This window comes from Dendrobates tinctorius, unplaced genomic scaffold (genome assembly GCF_039654945.1).
Source record: "Dendrobates tinctorius isolate UK_male_01 unplaced genomic scaffold, ASM3965494v1 ptg000265l, whole genome shotgun sequence".
NCBI classification, from domain to species: Eukaryota; Metazoa; Chordata; class Amphibia; order Anura; family Dendrobatidae; genus Dendrobates; species Dendrobates tinctorius.
In genome coordinates, this window is record NW_027361932.1 from 14,114,983 (window position 1) to 14,140,757 (window position 25,775).

Consider the following 25,775-nt stretch of genomic DNA (forward strand, 5'->3'; position numbering starts at 1 on the left):
AAACCATTGTGTTAGTTGCTGCCCACTTCTCCAGTTTATTTAAATCATTTTGAATCCTCGCTCTCTCTTCTCTAGTATTAGCTATCCCTCCTAGCTTTGTGTCATCAGCAAATTTAATCAGTTTACCCTCAATTCCTTCATCTAAATCGTTGATAAAGATGTTGAACAATACAGGGCCCAGGACAGAGCCCTGTGGTACCCCACTTGAGACATTCTTCCAACCGGATGTGCAGCCATTTACGACCACTCTTTGGGTCCGATCACTAAGCCAGTTATGAATCCACCTAACAGTTGCCTTGTCCATTCCATACTTAGTCATTTTTTCAATAAGGATTGTATGAGAGACTTTGTCAAATGCTTTGCTGAAGTCAAGATATACTATATCTACAGCATTTCCTTGATCCACCCAATCAGTGATACCATCATAGAAGGAAATTAAGTTAGTCTGACATGACTTATTAGTTACAAACCCATGCTGACTCTGTTTAATCACTTCATTCTTATCCAGGTATTGACATACATGTTGTTTAATAATTTGTTCAAAGATCTTTCCTGGTATAGAAGTCAGACTCACCGGCCTATAGTTGCTTGGGTCCACCTTCTTCCCCTTTTTGAAGATAGGAACAACATTTGCTCTTCTCCAGTCTTCTGGCACTTCTCCTGTTCTCCAAGAATTTTCAAAGATTATGGAGAGGGGTTCAAAAATTTCTTCTGCTATCTCCTTCAGTACTCTGGGGTGTAATTCATCTGGACCTGGAGACTTGAATTCATTTAGGTTAGCTAAGTGTTTCCTCACTATCTTTCTGTTTATAGATATCCTGGATTCTTCTATTCCCTTAATAGGACAGTGAAGAACAGTTGATGTTACATTTCCTTTCTGAGAGAAAACAGATGCAAAATAGGAATTTAAAAGTTCAGCCTTCTCAACATCCTGTCTTACCATTTCATCATTTTCATCCTGTAAAAATCCTATAGCATCTTTGACTTTTCTTTTACTTTTGACATATCCCCAAAATCCTTTATTATTGCTTTTGACATCTCTTGCAAGCCTCAATTCATTTTCAGCTTTAGCTAATCTGATTTGTGCTCTGCAGGTTCTGCAGACCGCATTATATTCTTCTTTAGATATGCCTCCCTCTTTCCATTTTATAAACATTTTTTTTCTTCCTTTTTAGCATGTGCTTAAGTTCTGTGTTCTGTGTGATGGCTAGTCAACCTACAGAAATCGTCGACTATCCCAACTCGGACTCTAACATTCCTGGGAATGGTATTCGACACCGCCAGGGGCCTGGTGCTCCTTCCCAAGGACAAGACACTGGCCATCCGTCTGGGAGTTCGCACACTCCTTCGCAGTCCTCCTCGATCTCTCCGGTTTGCCATGAGAGTCCTCGGCAGGATGGCAGCAGCAATAGAGGCAGTGCCATTTGCCCAGTTTCACCTCAGGGTCCTTCAACTAGCCATACTCAGATCTTGGGACAGGAACCCCTTCTCCCTCGACAGGGAGTTCAGGTTGACGTCATCAACCAGGAGGTCCCTGCATTGGTGGCTCAAACCAACCTCGCTTACACGAGGGAAGCCCTTTCTCTCAGGACAATGGAAGATCCTGACTACCGATGCAAGCCTGACAGGCTGGGGGGCGGTGCACCTACATCACAGGGCACAGGGCAAGTGGTCACCGAGGGAAGTGACATTGCCCATCAATGTTCTGGAAATCAGGGCCATCCTCTTGGCACTGAGAGCCTTTCATCACTTGCTTGCAGCCTCGCACATACGGATACAGTCGGACAATGCCACGGCTGCGGCATACGTGAACCACCAAGGTGGGACCCGCAGCGCCCAGGCGATGAGAGAAGTGGCTCATATCCTCCGCTGGGCGGAAGACACGAGGTCGGTACTTTCTGCAGTACACATTCCGGGTGTAGAAAACTGGGAAGCCGACTTCCTCAGCAGGCAAGGAATGGACTCGGGGGAGTGGTCTCTCCATCCCGAGATTTTTTACCAGATCTGTCAACGCTGGGGAACCCCGGAGGTGGACCTAATGGCATCCCATCTCAATACCAAGGTCCCCAATTTCATGGCCAGGACACACGACCCGCGGTCGCTCGGAGCGGATGCCCTGGTCCAGGACTGGTCCCAGTTCCGACTCCTGTACATTTTTCCACCCCTCCCCCTAATCGCCAGGGTCGTGAGGAAGATCAAGCAAGAGGCAGTTCCGACCATCCTCATCGCGCCAGACTGGCCCAGATGTACATGGTACGCCGACATCGTCCAACTTACGGCAGATGCCCCCTGGCGTCTACCCTACCGTCACGACCTTCTGTCTCAAGGTCCGTTCTTCCACCAGAATTCAGGGGCTCTCAATTTGACGGCATGGCCCTTGAAACCTGGATTCTAACCCAGGCAGGTTTTTCACCGGCAGTCATTGCAACTATGATCAGTGCAAGGAAGCCTGCCTCCGCCAAGCTCTATTATCGTACCTGGAGAGCTTTCTTTTCTTGGTGTGAATCTCATGGACAAGTCCCACTCTCTTATTCCCTCCCGAAGGTACTAGGTTTTCTTCAATCGGGCCTAGATGCCAAGCTATCCTTAAGTTCGCTTAAGAGTCAGGTGTCGGCGCTTTCAGTCCTTTTTCAAAAGCACATTGCTATTAAACCGCAAGTAAGGACTTTCATCCAGGGAGTTTCCCGATTGGTTCCTCCCTACAAACGTCCGCTGGATACGTGGGACCTCAATCTGGTCCTGACAGCTTTGCAAGCTCCACCCTTCGAACCTCTTAGAGGAGTTCCACTCTCCATTCTGTCTCAGAAAGTGTTTTTTCTAGTGGCGATCACCTCGTTACGCAGAGTGTCGGAATTGTCAGCACTTTCCTGCAGACGGCCTTTCCTAGCCTTTCACCAGGACAAGGTGGTTCTCCGCACGGTACCATCCTTCCTTCCGAAGGTTGTGTCCAACTTTCACCTCAATGAGGAGATTTCACTGCCATCCCTTTGCCCGGTTCCGGTTCATAGAGTGGAGAAGGCTCTGCATACGATTGACCTCGTCAGAGCATTGCGGATTTACGTGTCCAGGACTGCACCTTTCCGGAAGTCTGATTCTCTCTTCATTCTTCCAGAAGGTAGTCGCAAGGGACTGCCGGCTTCCAAGGCTACCCTTGCCAGGTGGATCAAGTCCATCATACATGAAGGCCTACCGACTTAACAGTTCCCCTCTTCCGGCCGGTATCACGGCACACTCTACACGGGCAGTAGGGGCCTCCTGGGCCATTCGGCATCAGGCTTCGGCACAACAAGTGTGTAAGGCGGCCACTTGGACTAGCCTACACACGTTTACGAAACACTACAGTGTTCATACCCAGTCCTCAGCGGATGCAAGCCTGGGTAGACTGGTTCTGCAGGCGGCAGTACCCCAAGTCTAGGGAACTGTCAACACAATATTCGTCCACTGCTTCCCACCCAGGGACTGCTTTGGGACGTCCCACGGTTCTGTGTCCCCCAATTAGGCGACAGAGTAAAGGAGATTTTTGTGTACTCACCGTAAAATCTCTTTCTCTTAGCCTTTAATTGGGGGACACAGCTCCCATCCTGTTGCCCTTACGGGCCGTTGTTTACTGTTGAGTTCTCATATTGTTCTTTGAGCTCGTACATAGTAGCCTTCTTACAGGCATGGTTATGTTATTTGGTTACGTTCCTCCTTATGCTTTGGCACAAAACTGGAGAAGGCTGACGCCGTCCAGGGGTGTATACTGCAGAGGAGGAGCCAAAGTTAATCTTTTTCAGATTATGCATAGTGTCGCCTCCTAGTGGACAGCAGCATAACACCCACGGTTCTGTGTCCCCCAATTAAAGGCTAAGAGAAAGATTTTACGGTGAGTACACAAAAATCTTTTTTTTGTATCAAACTTAACATCTTGTACTGGATGTGTGTATTATATAACTGCTTATGGTTAATAAACGAATTTAAAAAAAAAACAGAATAGATAAGCAGTTAAAATTTGCATAAATTAAAATGTTTCTTTAATACCTCCATAATAAGATAATGCCCTAAAAAGTTTTATCCTGATGGTATGGTGCAATGACAAATTAGAAGAATGTCTTTCCAGTTGTCATCTCTGCCATGGACTTTTTTTCCACATAGAGAATGAAAAAGGGTGTAAAAGGTCTGCAAAATGATTCACAGTAAAACTCTTTACAAGCATAGATATTATGTCCTATAATGGCACTGACATGAATGAACTTATAAAATGCTGTCCCCGTTGTTTGGCTGCCGCAGTTGTACAGAAGCCAATATGTGCCGAAAAAGCTATAGAAAGCCTTGTCTGTTTTATTTGAAGTCTGAATTGATTCAGGACAAGCGAATGCCGGCAGTGGGGGTGCAAGTGTTTAGAAGACTAATAAGGGATGGAATCAACCCCACCTTAGACAAAGGCTAGCACATATATTTTAGATCAACATATTAATGTGAGCTAGAAGGGTCATTGAAAGTGCACTCATTACTTGTTTTATGCTTCTTGGGGCTTAATCACAAGTCAGATTTTAACGTACGCGTGCAGTCAGGTTTTTTTTTTTTTCACAGATAGCACGCATATCTATGACAATCTATGGGGATGTTCACATGTCAGATTTTTTCCTTGGACCAGAGATCTTTGCAAAATTGCAAAGACACTGCAATAAAATCTGACAGCATTCGAATGCCAATCATTGTGTGATGTCCATTTTTCACTGACTGATGTGAGAAACTTTATTTCTTTATCGCTTCATTGGGGGACACAGGTAACCATGGGGGGTGTATGCTGCTGTGACTAGGAGGCTGACACTATGCACAAAAAAAGTTAGCTCCTCCTCAGCAGTGTACACCAACCAACAGACACAAAGCTTGTCAGTTTAAGCTTAGTGTCTGTATTGGGTAGACCTGGATCTAGTCCCAGATCCGTCTTTTTCCCTTCACCCATGACAGCACCACATGAGAGAGGGATCCGCCCCGCCAGGACAGGAACCTACTGAAACATAAGGGGCGGCACCTCTCCCCCGCTTCAGTTGGGTTCCTGTCCTGGAAAGGAATCCCTCTGACAGCGGCGGTGCCTGTCAGGATGAAAAGACCCAGGGCCGTCCCGGCGTGTAAAAATGCAGGGCTGGCTTACCTGCGACGCTGGCCGTCGGCAGCTGGTAGCGCAGTCCCCGGGGTTTTTCCTCATACGGGCCCCGGGTTCGTGCGGGCACGTTCCGATGTCCTCCCTTCGGAGATTCCTCCCTGTGCCGCCCTCCCCCTGCGCGTGCGCCCGTTCCTTCCCCTGCATGCAGGGGAAGCCGGGGGCAGAGACCGGCGTCTGACGTGGGAGCGCGACCGCTGACGTCATCAGGACGCGACGGTCATGGCGCCGGGCGCGACGCCGGCCAGGAGAAGCGGCTGGCGGTCGCGGGTGGGAGGGGTAATGAGGGGCTCACTCACCGCATAAAAGAAGGAGCAGAAGCGGCTGCAGGGGTGACAATGGCATCTCAGGAGGATCGCTCACCGTCCCCATTGTCTCTGCCCCCATCGCAAGCTTCTGGTCGCAAGAGCCGCTCGAGCGGCAAAAGCAGCAGCCGTCCGAGTCACAGATCGAGGGATTCCTCGAGATCAAAAGAGCGCAGAGCGCACGCTCCTTCGCAGCCCCAGAGCCCGGTATCCGTCTTTCCTGGGTGGTGAGTGATCTCCGTGAAAGTTAGACAATAATAGGCCTTCCTATGTCTTGTTTTTTTTTTTTTTTAGGGAGGCAAAAAAGCTATAAGCAAAAAGAAAAATAGAGAATGTGCCATATGCCACAGCCCTTTAGCAAAAGACTACCAAAAGGACTTATGTGTCAGCTGTATCCAGCGGACTATGGCTGAAGAGGTGCCGAGCCTGGCAACAAACCTCAGATCGATAATAAAATCTGAGGTACAGGGCTCACTTAAAAAATTATTAAAAAAGAAGAGTAAGAGTAGGAAAGCCTCCCCGAGTTCCTCGTCAGTCTCCTCCTCTTCGGAGTATCAAGTTGAGCATGGGTCATCTTCATCCTCAGACAGTGATACGGGGGGCAGACCTTGCTTTCCCGTAGAAGATACGGACGCTCTCCTTAAAGCCATCAGGTCCACTATGGGCCTGCAAGAGGAGAAGGTAGAGAGATCACTGGAGGATGTAATGTTTGGCGGCCTGCAAGAAAGGAAGAAGCGTACCTTTCCGGTCAATGACAAGGTTCAGGCCCTAATCGAAAGAGAATGGAAGAAACCGGAGAAGTCAGGTAGCCTTCCCTCCTCTTCAAAGCGAAGATACCCCTTTGAGGCTAAAGACACGGACGTCTGGGACAAGGTCCCAAAGATTGACGCAGCAGTGTCTAGGTCTTCCAAGAAGTCGGCCCTGCCCCTGGAGGATTCAGGGGTTTTGAGAGATCCCTTGGATAAAAAAGCGGACTCATACCTAAGGCACACTTGGGAGGCAGCGGCAGGGGGTCTGAAACCGGCAATAGCCGGCACCTGCACAGCCCGGTCATTAATGGTCTGGTTGCAACAACTTGAAGAAAAATTAGTCTCCAAGGTACCAAGAGAGAAAATATTAGGAGAAATGTACTTGCTACACGGAGCTGCCGCTTTCTTGGCTGACACCTCCGCCGACTCGATGAGGTTAACGGCAAGAGCAGCGGGGCTATCGAACGCCGCAAGACGGGCGTTATGGCTCAAAGGCTGCCCTGGGGACATTCAATCTAAGGCGAAATTATGCTCGTTACCATGTGATGGGCAGTTCCTGTTTGGGAAAAACCTGGATGACATCTTGGAGAAGGCCGGTGATAAAAAGAAGGGCTTCCCCAGATTCATGGGTGATCAAAGGAGACCGCCCTTTCGGAGGGGAAAGTTCAATCGGGGCCGTCCCCCGGGAGAGCGGAAAAGGTGGGACGACAAGAGGAAAAAAGAACCAGGGTTCATGTTTGGGGGAACTACCTCAACCGCCAAAAAATCCCCGCAATGACGCCAGCCCTCCGGTGGGGGGAAGATTGAAGCTCTTTTCTCAAGAATGGGAGAAAATATCGGCCAACAATTGGATTCTGAGCATTATAAAGAATGGCCTAAAAATCCCTTTCTTCCACCATCCAAGAGCTTCATTTGTGGTGACCCCCGTCAGAAAGGAACCAGGAGAGCAATCAGCCATAGAAACAGAAATTTTAGGACTGTTGGAGAAACAAGTTCTAATAGAGGTCCCAAAAGATCAAGAGAGAAGGGGGTTCTATTCTCCCCTCTTCCTAATAAAAAAAACAGACCTCTCCTTCAGAACGATAATAAATCTCAGGCGCCTCAATCAATGGATCATGAACCAAACATTCAAAATGGAATCGGTGACTTCGGCCATAAAGCTGTTACACCACAACTGCTTCATGGCCGTAATAGATTTGAAGGATGCCTATTACCACATCCCGATGCACCCAGAATTCCAGAAATACCTGAGGGTAGCCCTATACATCCAGGGCGACCTCAGGCACTTTCAATTTACAGCTCTTCCGTTTGGCATCTCCATAGCGCCAAGGATTTTTACGAAAGTAATAGCGGAAATGACAGCTTTCCTTCGAATCCACAATGTGATTATGGTGCCTTACTTGGACGATTTTTTGGTCATTGGCAATTCAGAACATCACTGCGCACATCAAGTAGAGAAAATAACAGAAACCCTGCAAAGACTGGGTTGGATGGTAAACTTAAAGAAATCAAAACTTCAACCCCTAAGGAAACAAACATTTCTAGGTTTCGTCTTGGACTCCGACCGTCAAGTTTGTCTCTTGCCAGAGAAAAAACTAGAGAAAGTGAGAGAAATGACCCTTACAGCAATACAACAACCACACATGACCCTAAGAAGGGCAATGTCCCTGTTGGGCACGCTAACAGCCTGTATCCCTGCGGTCAACTGGGCACAGTTTCATACCCGACAACTGCAGGCGGAAATCTTGTCAGCCCAGAAACGATTGAAAGGGCGTTTAGAAGGGAAGCTGGAACTTTCCGAAAAGGGGAAAAACTCTCTCACTTGGTGGCTAGACAGCACAAATTTAGCAGGGGGAACTTTGTGGCACAGGCCCGTGTCCGATGTAATATTGACGGACGCAAGCTCCTTGGGATGGGGGGCACACCTGAGAGAACAAATAGCCCAAGGGTCCTGGGGTCACCTAGAGCAGAAGGCTTCCTCCAACTTAAGAGAGTTAAGAGCGGTAAACAGAGCCTTGGGGGCATTCATTCCCATGCTACAGGGTCAAAATGTCCGAATTATGTCAGACAACAGGGTGGCAGTGGCGTATGTCAACCACCAGGGAGGGACAAGGTCAAACTCCCTAATGGACGAAGCCAAAAGAATCTTTCTCAAAGCAGAACAACATCTAACCTCCCTGACGGCCCTACACATCAAAGGGACAGAAAATGTTCAAGCCGACTTTCTAAGCCGCAACAAGTTAAAACAGGGAGAGTGGGCCTTAAATCGTGTAATATTCCAGAGGATAGTACAGTTATGGGGGCAGCCAGTGATCGACCTCTTTGCCACCAAAAACAACCGGCAGGTGAGGAGGTTCTGCTCATTAAACCCAGGGGAAAACCCGTGGGCAGTAGACGCTCTGCAAATCCCGTGGCTGTTCAAACTGAGCTATGCCTTTCCCCAAGTAGCGTTAATCCCGGCAGTGGTAAAAAAGAAAAGAGACGAGCAAGCCAGAGTAATCCTCATAGCCCCGTTCTGGCCAAAAAGACCGTGGTTTTCACTACTGCAAATGATGTCTCTCTCGGACCCGTGGGTACTGCCAGAAATTCCAGATTTATTAGCTCAGGGGCCGATATTCCTCAAACAAGTCAAGGGGTTCCATCTGACGGCGTGGAATTTGAGAGGGCACTTTTGAGAGATAAAGGTTTTTCCCCGGGGTTGGTGACTACTCTAATGAAAAGTAGAAAACCAATAACAACCAACATATATGGCAGGACGTGGAAGAAATTTCTACAATTCCTGGGAAAACCGTTAGGTCAAGAACCCCCAATCGAGTCCATCTTGGAGTTCTTGCAGGCAGGTCTACAGCTAGGCCTGGCGGTTAATACCCTCAAGGTACAGGTTTCAGTGCTGGGTGCATTATACAATTGCAATATAGCGGCAAACAGATGGGTAGCCAGGTTCATAAAATCTTGCCACAGATCTAGGCCAGTTTCCTTACCAAAAATAGCTCCATGGGATCTAAATCTGGTGCTGGAAGCCCTTACGAAGGAGCCGTTTGAACCCATACAGCAGATTTCAACTAAAAACCTCACCCTAAAAACCATCATTTTGGTAGCTCTAACGTCGGCACGTAGAGTTAGTGACTTGCAGGCCCTCTCAGTCAACCCACCATATACCCAGATATACCAGGATAGGGTGGTTATGAGAACAGACCCTGTTTACTTGCCGAAAGTAGTAACTAACTTTCACCGAAACCAAGAAATTGTCCTCCCTTCCTTCTGTGAGAATCCGAAAAACCCAGGGGAGGAGAAATTTCATAGCCTAGACGTTAAAAGAACCCTAGTAGAGTATATGTCTATAACCAGCCAGTGGAGGAGGTCCCAGTCCCTATTCGTAGCCTTCCAGGGTGCTAGGAAAGGTTATGGAGTGTCAAAGGGGACTATTGCCCGATGGATTAGGGAGGCCATTAGTGTAGCCTATTCAGCTAGTGGCGTCCCGGTTCCTGACGGCATCAAGGCTCATTCCACCAGAGCCGTGGCGACCTCCTGGGCTGAGAAAGCAGAGGTATCAATAGAGCAAATTTGTAAGGCCGCTACCTGGGCCTCACCCTCAACTTTCTTTAGACACTATAGACTAAATCTATCCTCCTCTGCTGACTTGACCTTTGGTAGAAGGGTGCTGCAAGCGGTGGTCCCTCCCTAAGGTGTTCGAAGTCTCCAGAATCTCTCATGTGGTGCTGTCATGGGTGAAGGGAAAACCACCATGGTTACTTACCGGTAGCCGTTTTTTCCGGAACCCATGACAGCACCCGTATATTTCCCCCCCTTTTTCACCGTTTGGGTGTGCACAATAGTCGGGTGTATTTGTGTGATGTGGTGTTGGATAAATATGTAACTAACCGGGAAGTCCTCTCAAATGCTCTGTAATCCAACTGAAGCGGGGGAGAGGTGCCGCCCCTTATGTTTCAGTAGGTTCCTGTCCTGGCGGGGCGGATCCCTCTCTCATGTGGTGCTGTCATGGGTTCCGGAAAAACCGGCTACCGGTAAGTAACCATGGTGGTTTTTTCCTACAGGTTTTCTGTCTTTTCAGATTATCTCTTCCTTTTTTGTCTTTCAGGTTCTTCTGGGTAACAGAGTGTATTCACTCTGCCTTCCCACCTACGTGCGACCGAGAACACAGTGTGGCATTCCCCACTCCGTCCACTCTTGTTTCGCCGGGCAGGACCCTATCTCCTGCCACTTCTTTGTCCAGGGTGATTCATGCTGACTGTTCCTTACCCTATTTCCCCACCCCAGCCCCCTCCTCAGAGCAGGCCGGATGTAAGGTGGTGGTCCCTAGTCCAGGTGACTGAGGGGTCGACACCGTCTTCTGTACTGTCAAGGACCTTGACGGTGCAGGAAAGAGGGTGCCTCTTCAATACCAGGAAGCCCCCCTTATTCCAAAAGGGGGCCCCCTGATGCCGTCCTTGACAGTGTGAAGGAGCCTGGACTCACCATCAGGTACTGTGCGTCTCTCTTCACAGGCAGTGGGGGTGCATCAGAGTCTCCTCCAATACTCTGTGCGGTGCCACACTTACAGGGTCCCACAACCGTTTTCAAACCTGCCGCGCTTGCTACAGTTTGCTTTCCTCCCCTTCAGCTCACCCCTTCCCCTTGCATGCCGATGTTTTTTCAAAGCAGCAAATAAGGATACAGCGGCGAGACTACAGCACGTCCCCCATTTCTTTCCGTCCTATCGGCAGCCCAGACTCTTCAGCGCGATCTGCCGCCCCTTCCTCCTCGCCCTCTGTCTGTCAGGACGCCGGCCACGGCAATGTTCTCGGCAGCGTCCAGGTTTCTTTTCCCCGGTAGGTTGCCATCTCTCTTGCTAAGTGCTTTCCTCCACAGTACCCCTAGGCCTTCACATATACCCAGATTTGGGGAGTCTCTGGCTCGTCCCCCCACTGTTATTCATTACGCCTGCGCCATTTGTAAAATTAAGTGGCCCACAGGTCAGGCTACAGCCTTCTGCAAACCCTTCACTCCTCCTACCATGATGGCACCTCATAAACCCCCTGACGCCAGAGAGGGGTCCACTCCCTCTCCTCCGGAGTTGGCCGTGGCTATTTCCCATTCTGTGTCAGACCTCACCAGGGTCTCTCAGGTCCTTGAACATCTGCTGAACATACCCGCAGCCACTAGTGCGCCGATGGCTCCTCTGGATGATTCGCCGGTACCCCATCACCACTGTCACAAGGGCAAATCAACAGTCAGATTAAAGATGCAGACACTCTTGACCTCTTTGTCCAACTCTTCATCCTCCAGGTTGCACTCTATCCTAAGCCTCCATCCGGCGCGTCTCAGAGTTGGGGCCCTTGTCGCTCCCCCCTTTGGGTACTTCACCAGGATAAGGTGGTTCTGCGGCCTCCGCCATCCTTCCTTCCAAAGGTGGTATCCGCTTTTTTAAATGAGGACATCGTTTTACCTTCTTTTTGTCCTGGTCCAATTCATCCTCTGGATTTCTCCCTGAACAAGCTAGACCTATTCAGGATGATGGAGGTCTATTTGGGTAGAACGGCTTCTTTCCGGAAGACAGACTCCCTTTTCGTCATTCCGGATGGTGCACGAAAAGGCCTGCCGGCCTCCAAGGCGGCTATTGCTCGCTGGATCAGATCGGCAATTTTGGAGACTTACTGAGTCATGATCAGAGTGCCCCCTCCTGGGGTTAAGGCTCACTCTTCTCCTGGGCAGTGCACCACAAGGCTCCCGCGCTGCAGCTGTCATGGGAAGCCTAGGTAACTTTAGGCTGAAACCCCGGGGCCCCTGCGGTGTCCCTCAGACTAGGGGAAACCCTGTCTGTCCCTCAACCCAGGGTTTACACTGAAGGTGTGCCTGCCTGGGCCTCCACCCTGTACTTGTCTCCTGTCCAGCCCTAAGCTGAACCCACCACCCTCCACCAAGCACCAGACCCCACAAATAAGTATGGACAGGGATAACGGAAATGCACCACACCGCGTACACACAGGGGAATACAGTAATGTGCAAGGGCAACCAAATAATACAACACAGGGAGGCAAAATGGCAACAATGGAATATACTACACCAGAAACCGTATGCTCCTTAGACCACCACTCCAGACCGGTATCGCTTAGCACAAGGCAAGAGCTATAGTCGGCGACGCCCATAGTCACACAGGGCAATTTAAAGACAGAGGGCGTGGCTAAGCCCTCAGCCAGAATGACAGCCTGGTTAACCCAATCCAAGCCGGATCAGAAGACCAACCAGCGCCGCTGAGAACCATGTGGTAGGATGGGGTATTACCGCTGTCTGCCGAACACCCTGGTGCGAACAGTGTCCGACATGACAGCAGCTTTGCAAGGCTGCCACCCTTTCTTCTATTCACAAAAATTTTGCTAGGTCCACACCTAAGCTTCGGTGGACGCCAGCCTAGGCAGAAGCATATTGCAGGCGGCGGTGGTGAGTTCTCTGAGCTAGTGGAAGTTTGATTTTCCCTCCCCAGGGACTGCTTTGGGACGTCCCATGGTTCCTGTGTCCCCCAATGAAGCGATGGAGAAAACAGGATTTTTTGGTTGCTTACCGTAAAATCTGTTTCTCGGAGCCTTCATTGGGGGACACCGCACCCTCCCATGTTTTACAACTCCTGTTATTTGTCCTGTGTGTTAGGGTTACAGTTGAGTTGTCTGTCTGTTCTTTATTCTGTTGCTTCTCCTACTGCTTTCTCACTAACTGATTAATTTACTGCAGTCGGTGGGGTGTATACTGCGGAGGAGGAGCTAACTTTTTTATGTGCATAGTGTCAGCGCCTCCTAGTGGCAGCAGCATACACCCATGGTTCCTGTGTCCTCCAATGAAGGCTCCGAGAAACAGATTTTACGGTAAGCAACCAAAAATCCTGTTTTTTGGCGCTCTGACTCTCTTCTTCATTCCGGATGTTTGGTGTATAGGTCTGCCATCGCTCACTGGATTCTTTCGGCTATCTTGGAGGCATATCGGGTTAAAGACAATGCTCTCCCTCTGGCGCTAAGGGCTTACTCTACACAGGCGGTGGGGGCTTCGTGGGCTGTTCACGACCAAGCCACTGCTTCTCAGGTCTGCAAAGCAGCTACCTTAGTTTCCCTTCACACTTTTGTGAGGTTTTACTGAATTCATACCTACGCTTCGGCGGATACCAGCTTAGAAAGAAAGGTTTTGCATACGGTGGTCGCCAGCCATCCAACCTGAATTTTTTTAGATTTACATCTTTTCAACCCCCTTGAGACTGCTTTGGGATGTCCTATGGTTACCTGTGTCCCCCAATGAAGCGATAAAGAAAGATGAATTTTTGAAACTCACCATAAAATCTTTCTTGGAGCCTTCATTGGGGGGCAAAGCACCCTCCCTGGTTTGCCTTTGTTTGGCCTGTTAATAGTTTGGATTTATGGTTGCTTCTCCTACTACTTTTTTCACTAACTGACGAGCTTTGTGTCTGTTGGTGGTTGTATACTGCTGAGGAGGAGCTAACTTTTTTTTTGCCTAGTGTCGGTCTCCTTGTGAGAGCAGCACACTCATGGTTAGCTGAGTCCCACAATGAAGGCTCCAAGAGACATTTTACGGTGAGTACCGAAAATGCATTTTTTTCTCGCCAGTGAAAAAATCTGATGTATCTGGTCAAATTCTGATGAAAATCACTGATGAAACTTTGACCTTTTGTCTCTAAAATTGCGAATTTTTCTCAAGCTTGTTATTTTCCTAGGTGTATTGACCTAAATTTTCCACCATCGGAAAGTTCAATGGCCCCAACTCATCAAAGAAATGTCATCAGAATTCTTGTGTAAATTGCATTGAAAAGTCGCAACAACTTGGCACAACATGGAGTTGCACAAAAATGTTGCAACTTTTGGTGTTTTCACAACAGTTTCTCCCAACTATGCCAAAATGGGACTGTACAGGTGCATGATGCCACAGCTCATCTTATTAGCGACGAGCTTTGACATCGCTTACACCAGTCAATGGTGTAAGATTTCTGGCGTGGCGCACGATGCTCATTAGATGCCCCTGATTCATGAAGAGGATTGCACCCATTCATGAATAGAGCTCATTTGATTCCACCACGGCCCTCATCAAGACTGATGAGAAAATTGTCGATGTTGATTAAGCAGTCAATGTGTCTCGGAAAATCAATCTTTGGCTATGTTCCCACAAAGAGCTTTTGATGAGTTTTTGATGTTGAGTTTTTGATGATTAAGAATAAGAGGTGATTTGCGTTTTTTTTTAAACATACAGCGTAAAAAAATCAACAAAAACTCATTTTGGGTACATAGCCTTGGAGTCACTGAATCTCTATGAGCATTTAAGTGTTATGACGTGTCACATTTGTGAAATTTGGTCTTGTCGGGAAGGTGATAACTGGCTTAGGTGGGAAGGTGTTAAACATCAGCCAGACTGTTACAAATTTAATATTTTCATATTTTATTTCAGAAATTTGCAAAACCTGCTCATACTCACAGCCATTAAAGCGGACCGCACACGAGTAATGGAGTACATCAACCGTTTGGATAACTACGATGCGCCGGACATCGCTAATATTGCCATAAGCAACCAACTCTTTGAGGAGGCCTTTGCTATATTTAGGAAATTTGATGTAAATACATCTGCCATCCAGGTAAGGAACAGGCATGGATTCTAGTTATACACGGATTTAGGACATTACTGTTATTGCTCTATGGGAAAATACTTCCATAAATCGAAAGTGGCTTTATAAGTAGGTGAGATTGTGCCAACTTTGGTTGTATGTCTTTATACCCCTGCTCTTTATGCCTTTTTTTTTTATTTTTTTTAAATTTATTTAAAGGTCTTAATTGAGCATATCGGGAATCTGGATCGTGCTTATGAATTTGCAGAGAAATGTAATGAACCTGCTGTATGGAGTCAACTGGGCAGAGCTCAGCTACAGAAAGACTTAGTAAAGGAAGCTATTGATTCCTACATTAAAGCCGATGACCCCTCTGCTTACATGGAAGTGGTGCAGGCAGCAAGCAAAAACAGTGAGTGTTTTACTCCATCCGTCACTTATTGCATTTAAATAGACCGTTTGATTCCTAATGGCCCTATTTGTTCATGGACACACAGACTGATTGCAGATGAGGACATATCTGTTTTTACAGGTAACTGGGAGGACCTAGTAAAATTCTTACAGATGGCACGAAAAAAAGCTAGAGAGTCCTATGTTGAGACTGAACTTATATTTGCTTTGGCTAAAACCAATCGCTTATCAGAGCTGGAAGAATTTGTCAGTGGTCCTAATAATGCGCACATCCAGCAGGTACCCCAGTTATTGTCGTAGTCTGAACATTTCTCCGAAGTGATGCATATTTTACATCACAATTTATTGTCCTATGCCTTTTAGGTGGGAGATCGCTGTTATGACGAGGGCATGTATGATGCTGCCAAGCTTCTTTATAACAATGTGTCAAATTTTGCCCGGTTGGCATCCACTTTAGTGCATCTTGGGGAGTATCAGGCTGCTGTGGATAGTGCACGGAAGGCCAATAGCACCCGCACATGGAAAGAAGTAAGGACTTTGTTGCTTTTTGTGAAAAGATGGATTTCACAGTATTCTCTATTATGCAGGTCTTAGAAAGTATATGTTACTTTATTCATTTCTTTCATGTGTCTCTTTACTAGGTTTGTTTTGCGTGCGTGGATGGCACAGAGTTTCGCCTTGCACAAATGTGTGGCCTGCATATTGTGATCCATGCTGATGAACTGGAGGAGCTCATCACTTACTACCAGGTGAGAACGGTTAGAACGGATTTATCTAGGATTCGTAGTAGATCATTTCAGACCTTAGGGAAATTGTCATCAGACACAAGAAAATTCAACAGGAAAATCCCAAAGGATAATGGCACAATTGCTGTTCATTTTCCTATTCAACTAACCCCACAAAAATTTTAAAATATAATTTTAAAAACTACAACGCCTCCTGCAAAATACAAAGTCTCAGACATCTAAGTGCAAATATATATATATATATATATATATATATATATATATATAAATACTGCCATGTAAAAGTTTAGGGTCACTTAGAAAGTTCCTTATTTTTGAAAGTGAAGCACAGTTTTTCCAATGAAGCGAACATTAAATGATTCAGAAATACACTCTATACATTGCTAATGTGGTAAATGACTATTCTAGCTGCAAACATCTGGTTTGTAATGCAGTATCTTCATAGGTGTATAGAGGCCTATTTCCAACAACCATCACTCCAGTGTTCTTATGGTACTTTGTGTTTGCTGACTGTGTAAGAATGCTAATGGATGGTTAGAATACCCTTGAAAACCCTTGTGCAAGTATGTTACCACAGCTGAAAACAGTTTGGCTGATTAGAGACGCTATAAACCTGACCTTCCTTTGAGAATCTAGAGCAATACCTTTGTTTGTTTGTTCCATTGTTCAAAATGGCCAGAAAAAAGAACTTTCATATGAAACTCGACAGTCTATTCTTGTTCTTAGAAATGAAGGCTATTCCATGCGTGAAATTGCCAAGAAACTGAAGATTTCCTACAGCGGTGTGTACTACTCCCTTCAGAGGAGAGCACAAACAGGCTCTAACCAGAGTAGAAAGATAAGTGGGAGGCACCGCTGCACAACTGAGCAACAAGACAAGTACATTAGTCTGTAGTTTGAGAAATCGGCGCCTCACAGGTCCTCAACTGGCAGCTTCATTAAATAGTACACACAAAACACCAGTGTCAACGTCTACAATGAAGAGGCGACTCCGGGATGTTGGCCTTCAGAGCAGAGTGGCAAAGAAAAAGCAATATCTGAGACTGGCTTATAAAAGGAAAAGATTAATATGGGCAAAGGAACACAGACATTGGACAGAGGAAGATTGGAAAAAAGTGTTATGGACAGACAAATCCAAGTTTGAGGTGTTTGGATCACACAGAAGAACATTTGTGAGATACAGAACAACTGAAAAGATGCTGGAAAAGTGCCTGACGCTATCTGTCAAGCATGGTGGAGGTAATGTGATGGTCTGGGGTTGCTCTGGTGCTTGTAAAGTGGGAGATTTGTACAAGGTAAAATGGATATTAAATAAGGAAGTCTATTACTCCATTTTGCAATGCCATACCCTGTGGACAGTGCTTGATTGGAGCCAATTTCATCCTACAACAGGACAATGACCCAAAGTACACCTCCAAATTATGCAAGAACTATTTAGGGAAGAAGCAGGCAGCTGGCAATCTATCTGTAATGGAGTGGCCAGTGCAGTCACGCAGATTTCTCCAGATTACCTCAGCAAATTAACTGCTAGAATACCGAAGGTCTGCAATGCTGTAATTGCAACAAAGGGAGCATTCTTTGAAGGAGAAAATTATTATTTCAAACAAAAATCTTTTTTTCGAACCTTGTCAATGTCTGGACTAGATTTTAAATTCATTTGGCAACTCATTTGATTAATAAAAGTATGAGTTTTCATGGAAAACACAAAATTGTCTGGGTGACCCCAAACTTCTGAACGGTTGTGTGTGAGGGTGTGTGTATATATCGAATACGTAAATTATAAAATTTATGTTCAATACGCATGCCAACAATCCTCCACATTTTTAATGATCTCAGTTGGGCTGTTGATCATATGTCTAGTCTCTGTGCTAAATAACTTATCGTCTGCCTTACACTTAGGATCGGGGATATTTTGAAGAGCTCATTGCCCTCCTTGAAGCTGCCCTGGGTTTGGAGCGTGCTCACATGGGCATGTTCACAGAACTTGCCATTCTTTACTCCAAATTTAAACCTCAGAAGATGCGTGAACATTTAGAATTATTCTGGTCCAGAGTCAACATCCCCAAGGTCAGTAATCAATCAGTTCTTAATCTGGTACTGGTTTTTGTTTTCTAACTGTTACTACTATGAGATCTCACATTGTATTTACCCTTTTTTTGTGATGCTTGAAGGTCTTGCGGGCAGCAGAACAGGCCCATCTTTGGGGTGAATTAGTCTTTCTGTATGACAAGTATGAAGAATATGATAATGCAATTATTACCATGATGAGCCATCCGACCACTGCTTGGAAAGAAGGACAATTTAAAGACATTGTCACCAAGGTATCTCAGTGATGTGAAATGTGATATGTTTTAGTTTTACTTTACAGAAGGCTTTAATGATTATATTTATCGCTTGCAGGTAGCCAATGTGGAATTGTATTACAAAGCGCTCCAGTTCTACTTGGAGTACAAACCTCTTCTAATGAATGACCTTCTCCTCGTCCTGTCTCCTCGCTTGGATCACACGCGAACAGTCAACTATTTTTCTAAGGTGACTATTAAAACCTTTGAGAATCTTGTTCATCAGTTTTAACAACTTGGCTTTCTCAGACCTTCCTTCATATTTTGTAATCTGTTTATACAGGTTCATCATTCTACTTATAGATATGTATTAACATTTCCATTTACTTTTTTCATTACTTTTGGCTTTGGAAATGTTTTATAATATAAAAACAAGTTGAGTGTCACTGTGTGCATTTCAGCTTTGTTCCCCGAGTCACTTCTGATCTGTTTTTTTTGTTTTTTATTAGATGAACCAGTTGCCTCTTATTAAACCATACTTGCGCTCTGTTCAAAATCACAACAACAAGTCTGTCAATGAGGCGCTCAACAACTTGCTGACAGAGGAGGAGGATTACCAGGTAAATCAGTTCATTCATCTTATGACAATCTAAACAGTATGCAAAATACTGTAAGAAGTTTTTAAAGGGGTTTTGAGTTTCAGAAAACGCCTGTTCCCAGAAGTTTCCTTTTAAAATTAAATACAAACTGTACTTATTCCATCTCCCCGAGTACAGTGTGAAGTCTCTGCCGCCTCTTTGCTACTGTCTGCAGCGCTGACATCACGTTCTCACCTCTGCAGTTATTAGATTAGCTCATTAGCTCAGCGCTTCTGCACATGTACAGGTGCTTCTCACAAAATTAGAATATCATCAAAAAGTTAATTTATTTCAGTTCTTCAGTACAAAAAGTGAAACTCATATATTGTATAGTCATTACAGAGTGATCTATTTCATGGGTTTATTTCTGTTAATGTTGATGATTATGGCTTACAGCCAATGAAAACCCAAAAGTCATTATCTCAGTAAATTAGAATACTGTATAACACCAGCTTGAGAAATGATTTTAAAATCCAAAATGTTGGCCTACTGAAATTTATGTTCAGTAAATGCACTCAATACTTGTCCGGGGCTGCTTCAATTACTGCATAACTTCGGCGCGGCATAGAGGCGATCAGCCTGTGGCACTTCTGAGGTGTTATGGAAGCCCAGGTTGCTTTGATAGCAGCCTTCAGTTCGTCTGCGTTGTTGGGTCTTGTGTCTCTCATCTTTCTCTTGACAATACCCCATAGATTCACTGTGGGGTTTAGGTAAGGCGAGTTTGCTGGCCAATCAAGCATAGTGATACTGTTGATTTCTCGTTCGCCTTATTGGGGGACACAGAGACCATGGGTGTATGCTTTGCTGCCACTAGGAGGCTGACACTATGCACAAAAAAATGTTAGCTCCTCCTCCGCAGTATACACCCCACCAACCGGCACCAATTTCCTCAGTTTAGCTTAGTGTCAGTAGGAGGTGGACACTGGTCTTTCATTAGACCCATATCTACCTTGTCGTGCGTCGTTCCTTTACAGGTTCTACGGAGGGATACAGAGTGAAAAGTCACATCTGTACTCCCACATGGAGTCTGCGAGTACGGCGTGTACTGCCACCCCGTATCCTTGCTTTTCTCCGCGGCAGGACCAGCCAGACGGACGCCGACACCAAGACGTGCCAGCGACTCCAGGGGTCCTTGTCGCCAGTCTCCCTCCCACTCGCCTACCAGAGCCTGTCGGTTGGATGAGACGCAGGACTTCTTCAGACCCAGGTAACGGATCGGGGATGGGTGAATATAGATTTTTTTTTTTTTTTTTTTTTTATTACCTGGCTGCTCATTCCCGACGGACAGGGGGCCTCTTCAATGGCACAGGGATGCGGGCGCTGCGGTCGCACGCAGTCGCCCTACATCTATAGGCACACCATGCTCTTTTTTGCTGGCCCCTTGAGAGCGGCTTGCGGCTGCGGCGTCCCCTTCTTCCGACCTCCGCGCCGACCCCCTGCTGACAGGCGGCCGCCGCAACTAATTTAGGCCCCGGCTTCAGTTCGGGCCTACCGCTGCGTCGCGGCCACGCCCCCCACCCCTTTCTGCTAAGCGGGCTTCTCTCCCGCTCTTCCCAGGCCCTCCCACTGCCTGCCCTTCACCTGCCCAGCCTGCTATTGGCTAGAGGGCGGTGAATTTTAACCCTGCGATGTGCTCCGCCCTCCCTCCTCTCCTGGACGCGCGCTTTTTCTCAGGCAGGCGCCATTTTACCAGCCTGTTAGCTGGACACCAGCTCGTCACCGGATCATCTTCCGCCAGCTGGTTTTTTCGTTCAGGAGGTCTATCGGCCGGATTTCGCTCTGACCTGCATCCACTGAAAGGTCGCAGAGCATCGCTTCTGGGGACACCGGACCGTGAGTAGCTCTGCACTGCAAACTGACCCTTCTCCGCCCTCTGTCCCCCAACCTTCCGGCATTACCTCAGCTTTTCACTATGTCTACCTCTAAGTCTGATCGTACCAGCTCTACTGCCCCCCCCTGCACTTTAGTCAAGTTCTTTGCATGTTCTTCGTGCAATCGCAAACTTCCCTCAGGCCAGTCCACTCCCCTCTGCCTGTATTGTAGCAACCCAGTTCAGCCTGACGCCGTCCAGGAGCCAAATACGGCTCCAGGTGAGAGTGAACCCCCATGCCTGGCTGGGCCTCCTCGCTATCTCAATCAGTGGCAGACCTCACCAATGTGTCTCAGTCCCTGGTGGCCGTTCTTGATAAGTTTCCCCTGGACTCTTCAGCAGGGCCAAGCAGGTCCCAAATTGTTCCATCTGAGTCAGCCAGCGTTAGTCGCAAAAGACCCAGGCAAGATGCCCAGCCGGATTCCTCTCCTAGTCCCATCTCACCACACAGCCCTTCTCAGCAGCCTCCCTCTCGGGCCTCCTCTTCCGAGTCAGGTGAAGCGCTTTCGGACAGGTCATCTGAGGGGATTTTAGAGCTGGATTCAGACCAGGATGCAAACATGAAGGTCACAGTGCAGAACCTCATTGCAGCGATCCATCATACTTTCAATATTGCTGACTCCCTTGCGAAATCCTCAGATCAGGAGGTTTCGTTCAGACGGGCAGAAACTCCCTCCAGGGTTTTTCCTTTCCATTCCGAGTTTGAGAAGATTTTTACCAAGGAAAGAGAGGATCCGACCCGACGCTTTCAAAGAGGAAAACGTCTAGGCGTACTCTACCCATTTGCTAAGGAGCTCACGGACAACTGGTCGGCCTCTCCCTCGGTGTATCCGCCCGTGTCCAGGCTTTCCAATAACACGGTTCTCCCGCTTTCAGGCGTAGCGTCCCTAAAGGATTCTAATGACAGGATTATAGAATCCCTGGCGAAGTCTGCCTTTGAAGCGGCTTCAGCGGCTGTGTGCCCAATCTTTGCTTCATCCTGGGCAGCAAAGGCCATAGCCACGTGGGCAGACGACCTTCGTCAAGGCGTCTTAGATAAGGCGCAACCGGAGCGTTTGGCCGATCTCGCCAATCAGATCTCCCATGCTGGGGACTATCTTCTTTCCGCTTCCTTGGATGCCGCATCCTGTGCAGTTCAGGCGTCAAGCAACGTAGTTGCAATTCGACGTACAGTTTGGCTAAAGGCCTGGCAAGCGGACTTGTCTTCTAAAAAGTCCCTCACTAACCTGCCTTTTCAGGGGGTGCGCCTCTTTGGGTCCCAATTGGACCAGATTATTAAGGACGCCACCGGAGGCACGAGTTCACTCCTCCCTCAGTCCAATCCTCGCAGACCTCCGCTAAGGCGTCAGTTTCGACCCTTTCGGACTTTCCGCCGTTTCAATACGGCGGACAACTCCTCCAGCCAACAGAGACCGCAGGCTCACCAGGAGAGAAAGAAAGTTTCCTTCAGACCCACTCCTTCCTGGCGATCCCACTCTTCCCAGGGCAGACCGTCCAGATCTGGATCTGGACGGTCTTCAGCATGACTATCGTCGGACACGCGAGGGGCCTTTCCAATTGGGAGGCCGACTTCCTTCCTTCAGGGACGTTTGGCTGGCCTCCGTAGAGGACGCTTGGGTCAGGGAGGTCGTATCCTCAGGATACAAGATACAGTTCGTCTCTCTCCCACGGGATCGTTTCTTCGAATCCCGGCCTCCAAAGGATCCAGCCTTGATCCCGGGGTTCTCTACGGCTATCGCCTCTCTCCTCAGACAGCACCACTACCAGCTCGTTGCACTGCCCTTCGGTCTTGCCACCGCTCCCAGACTCTTCACGAAGATCGTGGCTGCGTTGATGGCTTTGTTGAGAGTCAGAGGTCTTGTTCTTTTCCCGTACCTAGACATTATTCTGATCAGGGCTCCCTCATTTCAACAGGCTCACCAAAGTTTGTCAATCGTCCTGGACACTCTTTCCAATTTCGGGTGGATCGTCAACAGGAAAAAGTCCTGTCTGGTTCCTACCCAACGCCTGGTCTTTCTAGGCCTTCTGTTCGACACTCGTCGGTCAAGGGTCTTTCTCCCACAAGAGAAGATTCTCTCTCTGCAGCAGGAAGTACGATCGCTGCAGATCTCACGATTCCCGTCCCTCCGTACAGCCAGGAGGGTCCTGGGAAAGATGGTGGCGGCGATAGAGGCAGTTCCCTTTGCCCTATTTCACGCCAGACCTCTCCAGCAGGCCATTCTGTGGAAGTGGGACAGGTCGCCTCGGTCCCTGGATCGCCCTGTTCCTCCTTCTTACCGGATCAAGCGGTCCCTCAACTGGTGGTTGTCGTCACCTCTCATTCTATCGGGTTGATTCTTCCTTCCCATTCGCTGGCAGATAGTAACCACAGATGCCAGTCTCCTCGGTTGGGGTGCAGTGTTCCGCAACCACACTGTTCAGGGTCGATGGTCGGATCGGGAATCCGTACCGATCAACATTCTGGAGATTCGAGCTATCCATCTGGCTCTCGTTCACTGGGAAAGGCTCCTCAAGGGACTGCCGGTACGGATTCAGACAGACATCGCCATCGGTGGCATATGTCTACCGCCAAGGGGGAACATGGAGTGTCTCAGCCCTGGCGGAGGGGTCCAAGATTCTTCGTTGGGCGGAGATTTCCATTCCGACAATTTCCGCGGTGCACGTTCCCGGCGTAGACAACTGGGCCGACGATTTTCTCAGCCGCAAGGGTCTCACGGCGGGAGAGTGGTCCCTCCATCCGGAGGTGTTTCATCTGCTCTGCCTTCGGTGGGGACCCCCGGATGTAGACCTCATGGCGTCTCGCCTCAACAGGAAATTCCCACAATTCGTGTCCAGGTCTCGGGACCCTCTGGCAGTGGTCGCCGACGCCCTGGCCGTTCCTTGGTCCCAGTTCGATCTTCCCTACCTGTTCCCTCTTCTGCCTCTTCTTCCCAACCTGTTGAAAAGGATCAAGGCAGAAGGAATTCCAGTCATTCTCATCGCCCCGAATTGGCCCAGAAGGTCTTGGTTCGCGGACATTGTCAACTTTCTCGCGGACGCCCCCTGGAAGCTTCCAGACAGAACAGTTCTGCTGTGTCAGGGACCGATTTGCCACCCCAATTCTCGGCCGCTCAATTTAACGGCGTGGCTGTTGAGACCGAGGTTCTGAAACGGGCAGGATTTTCCGACCAGGTAGTTCAGACCATGATCCGAGCCAGAAAGCCATCATCTTCTAAGATCTACTACCATACTTGGAAGGCCTATTTCACTTGGTGTGAGACCAATGACATCTCGCCCATGTCATTTTCGCTCCCTTCAGTCCTAGCGTTTCTTCAGGCAGGATTGGATGCGGGCCTTGCCCTCAGTTCCCTGAAGGGTCAAGTTTCGGCGCTGTCCATTCTTTTTCAGAAAACATTGGCTTCCCGTCCTCGGGTTAAGACCTTTCTTCAGGGCGTGGCTCACACGGTTCCGCCGTACCGGGCGCCCGTGGATCCATGGGATTTTAATCTGGTTCTTGAGGTTCTGCAAGGTCCTCCCTTTGAACTCCTCAGGGATATTTCCCTTTCTCTCCTTTCTTGGAAGGTAGCCTTTCTGGTGGCCATCACCTCCGTCCGGCGCGTGTCGGAATTGGCAGCTCTTTCGTGCCGCTCCCCTTTTCTGGTGCTCCATCAGGATAAGGTAGTTCTGCGGCCTCCGCCCTCTTTCCTGCCTAAGGTGGTGTCCTCGTTTCACCTCAACGAGGATATCGTGCTACCATCCTTTTGTCCGTATCCAACTCATCCCCGAGAGCGGTCCTTGAACAAGCTGGACCTGGTTAGGGCGATAAGAGTCTATCTGTCTAGGACGACTTCCTTGCGAAAGACAGAGTCTCTTTTCATTATCCCTGATGGGGCGCGGAAAGGTCACTCGGCGTCAAAGGCCACTATTGCTCGCTGGGTCAGATCGGCAATTTTGGAAGCCTACCGAGTTAAGCGTCGCGGAGCCCCTCCAGGGATCAGGGCCCACTCTACTCGGGCAGTGGGTGCCTCCTGGGCGGTGCGCCACAGAGCTTCCGCGCTGCAGCTTTGCAAAGCTGCAACATGGTCATCGGTTCACACGTTTGTGAAATTCTACAGAGTCCACACCTACGCTTCGGCGGACGCCAGCCTAGGTAGACGGATTCTGCAGGCCGCGGTGTTGAGTCCGCTGGCATGATGGAAGTTTGTTTCCCACCCCAGGGACTGCTTTGGGACGTCCCATGGTCTCTGTGTCCCCCAATAAGGCGAACGAGAAAACAGGATTTTTTGGGTTGCTTACCGTAAAATCTGTTTCTCGGAGCCTTCATTGGGGGACACAGCACCCTCCCATGTTTTACAACTCCTGTTCTTATGTTTGTCGGTTGGTTACAGTTGAGTTGTCTTCTGTTTTCATTCTGTTTTGTTACTTCTCCTACTGCTTTCTCACTAACTGAGGAAATTGGTGCCGGTCGGTGGGGTGTATACTGTGGAGGAGGAGCTAACATTTTTTTGTGCATAGTGTCAGCCTCCTAGTGGCAGCAAAGCATACACCCATGGTCTCTGTGTCCCCCAAGGAAGGCTCCGAGAAACAGATTTTACAGTAAGCAACCCAAAAAATCCTGTTTTTAAACTGGGTATTGGTACTTTTGGCAGTGTGGACAGGCGCCAAGTCCGGCTGGAGAGTTAAATTTCCATCACTGTGTCAAGCCACTCATGACCAATAGACAATGCCAGAAGTGTCTTACCTGGACCAAGGAGAAAAAGAACTGGACTGTTGCTCAGTGGTCCAAGGTGTTGTTTTCACTTGAAAGTAAGTTTTGCTTTTCATTTGGAAATCAAGGTCCCAGAGTCTGGAGGAAGAGTGTAGAGGCCACAATCCAAACTGCTGGAGGTCTAGTGTGAAGTTTCCACAATCAGTGATGGTTTGGGGAGCCATGTCATCTGCTGGTATTAGGGCCATTGTGTCCCATAAAGACCAAAGTCAGTGTAGCAGCCTACCAGGAAATTTCTTGGAGATGGAAATTTCATTCTCCATCAGGACTTGGCATCTCTCCACACTG

The 25,775-nt window shown here is 48.1% G+C and overlaps 1 protein-coding gene across 1 annotated transcript in view; it reads left to right on the forward strand.

Moving 5' to 3' along the window:
• The window catches only part of LOC141069513 (clathrin heavy chain 1-like), a 189,466-nt gene that overhangs the window by 141,784 nt on the left and 21,907 nt on the right, over nucleotides 1-25,775 (forward strand). The window contains exons 20-28 of the mRNA XM_073559143.1: nucleotides 14,640-14,823; nucleotides 15,013-15,205; nucleotides 15,326-15,483; nucleotides 15,568-15,732; nucleotides 15,846-15,953; nucleotides 17,850-18,017; nucleotides 18,122-18,271; nucleotides 18,351-18,482; nucleotides 18,742-18,852. Of these exons, the coding sequence (XP_073415244.1) occupies nucleotides 14,640-14,823; nucleotides 15,013-15,205; nucleotides 15,326-15,483; nucleotides 15,568-15,732; nucleotides 15,846-15,953; nucleotides 17,850-18,017; nucleotides 18,122-18,271; nucleotides 18,351-18,482; nucleotides 18,742-18,852 (1,369 nt within the window). The remainder of the gene's footprint in view (nucleotides 1-14,639; nucleotides 14,824-15,012; nucleotides 15,206-15,325; nucleotides 15,484-15,567; nucleotides 15,733-15,845; nucleotides 15,954-17,849; nucleotides 18,018-18,121; nucleotides 18,272-18,350; nucleotides 18,483-18,741; nucleotides 18,853-25,775) is intronic.